At 39.2% G+C, this 7,500-nt stretch overlaps 2 protein-coding genes across 5 annotated transcripts in view; one reads left to right on the top strand and one right to left on the bottom strand.

The window, feature by feature from the left end:
* The window catches only part of LOC133651077 (mucin-5B-like), a 27,557-nt gene extending 20,739 nt beyond the window's left edge, over positions 1-6,818 (bottom strand). For 3 of the 4 annotated variants that reach the window (XM_062049001.1, XM_062049004.1, XM_062049000.1), the window contains exons 1-2: positions 6,763-6,812; positions 6,574-6,653 (exon numbers count right to left, since the gene is read on the bottom strand). The gene's annotated coding sequence lies outside the window, so the exon portion shown is untranslated. Of the gene's footprint in view, positions 1-6,573; positions 6,654-6,762 lie in introns of all 4 variants that reach the window. The other variant, XM_062049003.1, reaches the window with a different exon arrangement.
* Positions 6,812-7,500, top strand: part of pfdn1 (prefoldin subunit 1) — a 4,996-nt gene continuing 4,307 nt past the window's right edge. Inside the window, exon 1 of the mRNA XM_062049008.1 lies at positions 6,812-6,897. Within this exon, the coding sequence (XP_061904992.1) occupies positions 6,841-6,897 (57 nt within the window). The 5' untranslated portion in view covers positions 6,812-6,840. The remainder of the gene's footprint in view (positions 6,898-7,500) is intronic.

A 7,500-nucleotide genomic window follows, 5' to 3' on the forward strand; every position in this document is an offset into this window, starting at 1 on the left:
TGAATGCAACTAAATGTGTGCATTTTTAAGTACGACCAACATTTTTAGTAGGGATGTCCGATAATGGCTTTTTGCCGATATTCCGATATTGTCCAACTCTTTAATTACCGATACCGATATCAACCGATACCGATATATACAGTCGTGGAATTAACACATTATTATGCCTAATTTGGACAACCAGGTATGGTGAAGATAAGGTCCTTTTTAAATCAATTTAAAAAAATGTCTTCCAGTCCGTAGTGGATCTAACAATAGTGTGAGAGTCCAGTCCATAGTGGATCTAACGTAATAGTGAGTCCAGTCCATAATGGATCTAACATAATAGTGTGAGAGTCCAGTCCATAGGGGATCTAACATAATAGAGTCCAGTCCATAGTGGATCTAACATAGTAGTGAGTCCAGTCCAGAGTGGATCTAACAATAGTGTGAGTCCAGTCCATAGTGGATCTAACATAATAGTGAGTCCAGTCCATAGTGGATCTAACATAATAGTGAGAGTCCAGTCCATAGTGGATCTAACATAATAGTGTGAGAGTCCAGTCCATAGTGGATCTAACATAATAGTGTGAGAGTCCAGTCCATAGTGGATCTAACATAATATTGTGAGTCCAGTCCATAGTGGATCTAACATAATAGTGTGAGAGTCCAGTCCATAGTGGATCTAACATAATAGTGTGAGAGTCCAGTCCATAGTGGATCTAACATAATAGTGTGAGAGTCCAGTCCATAGTGGATCTAACATAATATTGTGAGTCCAGTCCATAGTGGATCTAACATAATAGTGTGAGAGTCCAGTCCATAGTGGATCTAACATAATAGTGTGAGAGTCCAGTCCATAGTGGATCTAACATAGTAGTGAGTCCAGTCCATAGTGGATCTAACATAATAGTGAGAGTCCAGTCCATAGTGGATCTAACATAATATTGTGAGTCCAGTCCATAGTGGATCTAACATAATAGTGTGAGAGTCCAGTCCATAGTGGATCTAACATAATATTGTGAGTCCAGTCCATAGTGGATCTAACATAATAGTGTGAGAGTCCAGTCCATAGTGGATCTAACATAATATTGAGAGTCCAGTCCATAGTGGATCTAACATAATAGTGTGAGAGTCCAGTCCATAGTGGATCTAACATAATAGTGTGAGAGTCCAGTCCATAGTGGATCTAACAATAGTGTGAGTCCAGTCCATAGTGGATCTAACATAATAGTGAGTCCAGTCCATAGTGGATCTAACATAATAGTGTGAGAGTCCAGTCCATAGTGGATCTAACATAATATTGTGAGTCCAGTCCATAGTGGATCTAACATAATAGTGTGAGAGTCCAGTCCATAGTGGATCTAACATAATAGTGAAGTAAAACAATATAAAAACAGTTACCTAGAAACTAGTAATTAATGAAAATGAGTAAAATTAACTGTTAAAGGTTAGTACAATTAGTGGACCAGCAGCACGCCCAATCATGTGTGCTTACGGACTGTATCCCTTGCAGACTGCATTGATATATACAGGGGTGGGCAATTAATTGTTACCGGGGGCCGCATGAGCAACCCGAGCACTGCTGGAGGGCCACATCGACAATATTTCAATTAAATTTTGCTCAATATTATTTTTGATATATACCGTAAGATAAATAATAATAATAATAATTAATAATAAAAGTAATACTTCAACATAGTGTGTGTAACAGCATTCCATGACTAATATAAATAAATTAACATTAATAATAAATGACAGTAAAATAAGCACACGTATGACTGAGGAGTCATAGTGTAACTTTGTGTGGTGTTTGAGTTGTCCGACTTTTTGTGTGGGCATAAACGCACCAGTGGTTTAGTGCTATGCGTGTTGGTGACAGATGACAAGTTGCTTTTGGCCTGGTTTGTACGGCAGAAAATGACTAGTTTTTCGAGATAGAAGTGTTTTACTTATGTTTTTGGTGTGGTTCTGGCCGAATATAAACAGTTTTGCTCAATAAAGTGATCGATATAATTCCTGTCCTCGAAGCATCTCGATAGACGTTACAATAATTGAACGGTGTTCAATTGAACGGTGTTGACGAACACCATTAGGGCCGCTTGTTGTCACTGTCACTCAAAGTTGCATTGCAAAATTACATAGAATAAATATGTTTATTTTGTTTAGAATTCAGATGGGATTTGATTTGGTGCGCGGCATATATTTGCTGCGCGCAGCAGACGCTAGCAGTGCGCAATTGCGCAGGCACGCACCTTAGAGGGAACGTTGCTTGGCAGTCCATGTCTTGTTGGAAACACGCCATTCTTCATCAACTTTTCTCTTTTTAGCGTCTCGGGTGTAAACCGTGCATCACTTGTCGCTGCATGTGCACCTTCACTCACAGGTTACACACGGACACACGCCCATAAAGAATAATTTTCAAAATAAAAGCAGCACAGTTGTATTGCGCGCACGACATAGATGTTTTTTCAACTTTATTTTGTAATTAATGATTGCAGCTGTTCACATTCACTCACAATCACGCACACGCATACGTCCACACGGAAGTAATACAAATAACGATTTTCAAAACAAAAGCAGCACCGTTGTATTGCACACTCGACATAGATACTTTTTAAAATTTATTTTGTAATTTATAATTGGCCTCACGCGGGCCGGACAGGGACGCACAAAGGGCCGGATGCGGCCCGCGGGCCGCAGAATGCCCAGGTGTGATATATAATGTAGGAAGCAGAATATTAATAACAGAAAGAAACAACCCTTTTGTGTGAATGAGTGTGAATGAGTGTAAATGGGGGAGGGAGTTTTTTTGGGTTGGTGCACTAATTGTAAGTGTATCTTGTGTTTTTTATGTTGATTTAATTAAAAAAAACAACCAAAAAAAACGATACTGATATTAAAAAAACGATACCGATAATTTCCGATATTAAATTATAAAGCAAGTGGATCTAACATAATAGTGAGTCCAGTCCATAATGGATCTAACATAATAGTGTGAGAGTCCAGTCCATAGTGGATCTAACATAATAGTGAGAGTCCAGTCCATAGTGGATCTAACATAGTAGTGAGTCCAGTCCATAGTGGATCTAACATAATAGTGAGAGTCCAGTCCATAGTGGATCTAACATAATAGTGAGAGTCCAGTCCATAGTGGATCTAACATAGTAGTGAGTCCAGTCCATAGTGGATCTAACATAATAGTGAGAGTCCAGTCCATAGTGGATCTAACATAATATTGTGAGTCCAGTCCATAGTGGATCTAACATAATAGTGTGAGAGTCCAGTCCATAGTGGATCCAACATAATAGTGTGAGAGTCCAGTCCATAGTGGATCTAACATAATAGTGTGAGAGTCCAGTCCATAGTGGATCTAACATAATATTGTGAGTCCAGTCCATAGTGGATATAACAATAGTGTGAGTCCAGTCCATAGTGGATCTAACATAATAGTGTGAGAGTCCAGTCCATAGTGGATCTAACATAATAGTGTGAGAGTCCAGTCCATAGTGGATTTACCATAATAGTGAAGTAAAACAATATAAAAACAGTTACCTAGAAACTAGTAATTAATGAAAATGAGTAAAATTAACTATTAAAGGTTAGTACAATTAGTGGACCAGCAGCACGCCCAATCATGTGTGCTTACGGACTGTATCCCTTGCAGACTGCATTGATATATAATGTAGGAAGCAGAATATTAATAACAGAAAGAAACAACCCTTTTGTGTGAATGAGTGTAAATGAGTGTAAATGGGGGAGGGAGTTTTTTTGGGTTGGTGCACTAATTGTAAGTTTATCTTGTGTTTTTTATGTTGATTGAATTAAAAAAAAAACAAAAAAAACCATACCGATAATTTCCGATATTAAATTGTAAAGCATTTATCGGCATCTCTAATTTTTAGAGTATAATAAGTCTCTTATTCTTTTTAATAACATTGTTATTCTGAAGCTAACCAATAACAAATAATTGGATTAAAATGCATGAGAATGTTTTATATTTTGAACGTTATTTTTAAAACTGATTACCAGCGGAATTAGTCATTACTTATCGTGTTAAGCAATGTCAGCTAAGATTTATCTGAGAGCCAGATGCAGTCATCAAAAGAGCCACATCTGGCTCGAGAGCCATAGGTTCCCTACCCCTGGTCTACACATTCACATATAGTCGTGGTCAAAAGTGTACATACACTTGTAAAGAACATAATGTCATGGCTGTTTTGACTTTCCAATAAATTCTACAACTCTTATTTTTGTGTGATAGAGTGATTGGAGCACATACTTGTTGGTCACAAAAAACATTCATGACGTTTGGTTCTTTTATGAATTTATTATGGGTCTACTGAAAACGTGAGCAAATCTGCTGGGTCAAAAGTATACATACAGCAATGTTAATATTTGGTTACATGTCCCTTGGCAAGTTTCACTGCAATAAGGCACTTTTGGTAGCCATCCACAAGCTTCTGGTTGAATTTTTGACCACTCCTCTTGACAAAATTGGTGCAGTTCAGCTAAATTTGTTGGTTTTCTGACATGGACTTGTTTCTTCAGCATTGTCCACACGTTTAAGTCAAGACTTTGGGAAGGCCATTCTAAAACCTTCATTCTAGCCTGATTTAGCCATTCCTTTACCACTTTTGACATGTGTTTGGGGTCATTGTCCTGTTGGAATACCCAACTGCGCCCAACTGATGATTTTAAGTTGTCCTGAAGAATTTGGAGGTAATCCTCCTTTCTCATTGTCCCATTTACTCTCTGTAAAGCACCAGTTCCATTGGCAGCAAAACAAGCCCAGAGCATAATACTACCAACACCATGCTTGACCGTAGCCATGGTGTTCCTGGGATTAAAGGCCTCACCTTTTCTCCTCCGAACATATTGCTGGGTATTGTGGCCAAACAGCTCAATTTTTGTTTCATCTGACCACAGAATTTTCCTCCAGAAGGTCTTATCTTTGTCCATGTGATCAGCAGCAAACTTTAGACGAGCCTTTAGGTGTCACTTCTGGAGCAAGGGCTTCCTTCTTGCATGGTAGCCTCTCAGTCCATGGCGATGCAAAACACGCTTGACTGTGGACACTGACTTTGATTGATTGATTGAAACTTTTATTAGTAGATTGCACAGTACAGTACATATTCCGTACAATTGACCACTAAATGGTAACACCCGAATAAGTTTTTCAACTTGTTTAAGTCGGGGTCCACGTAAATCAATTCATGGTACAAATATATACTATCAGCATAATGCAGTCATCAGACAAGTAATCATCAGAGTATATATATTGAATTATTTACAATCCGGGGTGGTGGGATGTGGAGGAGGGAGGGTGTTAGTCAAAGGTTGAAGTTGCCTGGAGGTGTTCTTTTCGTGCGGTTTTTGAAGGAGGATAGAGATGCACTTTCTTTTACACCTGTTGGGGGTGCATTCCATATTGATGTGGCATAGAAGGAGAATGAGTTAAGACCTTTGTTAGATCGGAATCTGGGTTTAACGTGGTTAGTGGAGCTCCCCCTGGTGTTGTGGTTAAGGCGGTCATTTACGTTAAGGAAGTAGTTTGACATGTACTTCGGTATCAGGGAGGTGTAGCGGATTTTATAGACTAGGCTCAGTGCAAGTTGTTTTACTCTGTCCTCCACCCTGAGCCAGCCCACTTTGGAGAAGTGGGTAGGAGTGAGGTGTGATCTGGGGTGGAGGTCTAAAAGTAACCTGACTAGCTTGTTCTGGGATGTTTGGAGTCTAGATTTGAGGGTTTTGGAGGTGCTGACACCTGTGTTCCAGCAGTTTCCAATTCATTTCAGACCTGCTTTTTGACTCTTGATCATCCTGACCAATTTTTTTTTTTTAAGCAGGAAGTGATAGCTTGCGTTTTCTTCCTGATCGTGGCAGTGACAAAACTGTGCCATGCACTTTATACTTACGAACAATTGTCTGCACAGTTGCTCTTTGGAGCTTAAGCTGCTTTGAAATGGCTCCAAGTGACTTTCCTGACTTGTTCAAGTCAATGATTCGTTTTTTTCAGATCTGTGCCGAGTTCCTTTGACTTTCCCATTGTCGCGTATGTAACCAAGTTTAATGACTGCGTCACATGAGCCCTATTTAAATGGGCTCCGAGAAGTCAACAGGTGTCGCCAATCATAATCACTCACATGAAGTTAAGAGGCCATGCCATGAAGCTAATTTGATTTGATTGTAACTTTTTTACATCACCAAAATTGATAATGTATGTATACTTTTGACCCAGCAGATTTGGTCACATTTTCAGTAGACCCATAATAAATTCATAAAAGAACCAAACTTCATGAATGTTTTTTGTGACCAACAAGTATGTGCTCCAATCACTCTATCACAAAAAAATAAGAGTTGTAGAAATTATTAGAAAGTCAAGACAGCCATGACATTATGTAAACTTTTGACCACGACTGTACCACTAAACACACGTAGCGCTGTCGCCCTCTGCTGGTCAAATGTAGCACTAAAACTACAACAACGCTTCAATTGTCAGGTATTCAGCCAAAACAACTACAAATCCTAAAAACCTTCACTAATTCGGCGATACAAAAAATAATAACATTGCCATGCATTGTATTTACTCACAAAGATATCACCGAGTTGAGTGATGAAGCCAACGCGTTGTCGCTATCATAGATGGTATGTCCGTCACCGAAAAGGTCCTCCTAGGAACAAATAACAGTGACTCAGGGCGGGACATGTAGAATAATTTAACAACAATATCAAGCAATGTATTTATGATATTTAAATAAAATACGACAAACTAAGACGTACTAAAAATATATTACGATTTATTCTTCGTACAAGGTGTTGCCATGTTAACCTTTAAACCGGAAGCAATTGTTGGTGCGCATGCGCTCGATGACATTAGAGAAAATGGCAGGGCCCGTCGATCTGGAGCTGAAAAAGGTAATTTCTTAAAAGCATGATTCCAAATCCAGACATATTACTAAGTATTGTTTAATAGAAAATGTAAGTTAATATCGTTAGCTGCCGTGCGCGTCAAACCTATAGTTGCGAATTGATCAGAAAATAATTAATGTTTGATTGTGTTCGGACTCCATCACCGGCATGTTCCATTTAGACAAGTGCTGGTTGTCTTGGCAACACTTAAATGGTAATACATTTACCATAACACGTTTTTGGAAAAGAACTGGGGGAACTACAACTTTGTCACAGCCAAATAAGGGAGAGAAAGGTGTCGCAGCGTTAAATTCTTAAGTTACAACATACACCCAAGAACAATTGATATAAATGTTCATTTGTAATATATTTGTGACCAGGGGCCCAGTCTTGCTCGAACATGTCCGCAGTCAAAAGCTCTCTTTTTTCCCACCAGTCACACAATACTTCCGGTATTCACAATAATTGCGTTCATAAAATAATCCATCCATCCATCTTCTTCCGCTTGTTCGAGGTCGGGTCGCGGGGGCAGCAGCCTAAGCAGGGGCATTCCCAGACAAGCTGGAAGACATAGTCTCTTCAACGTGTCCTGGGTCTTCCCTGTGGCCT

The sequence above is a fragment of the Entelurus aequoreus genome, linkage group LG05 (genome assembly GCF_033978785.1).
Source record: "Entelurus aequoreus isolate RoL-2023_Sb linkage group LG05, RoL_Eaeq_v1.1, whole genome shotgun sequence".
NCBI lineage: Eukaryota > Metazoa > Chordata > Actinopteri > Syngnathiformes > Syngnathidae > Entelurus > Entelurus aequoreus.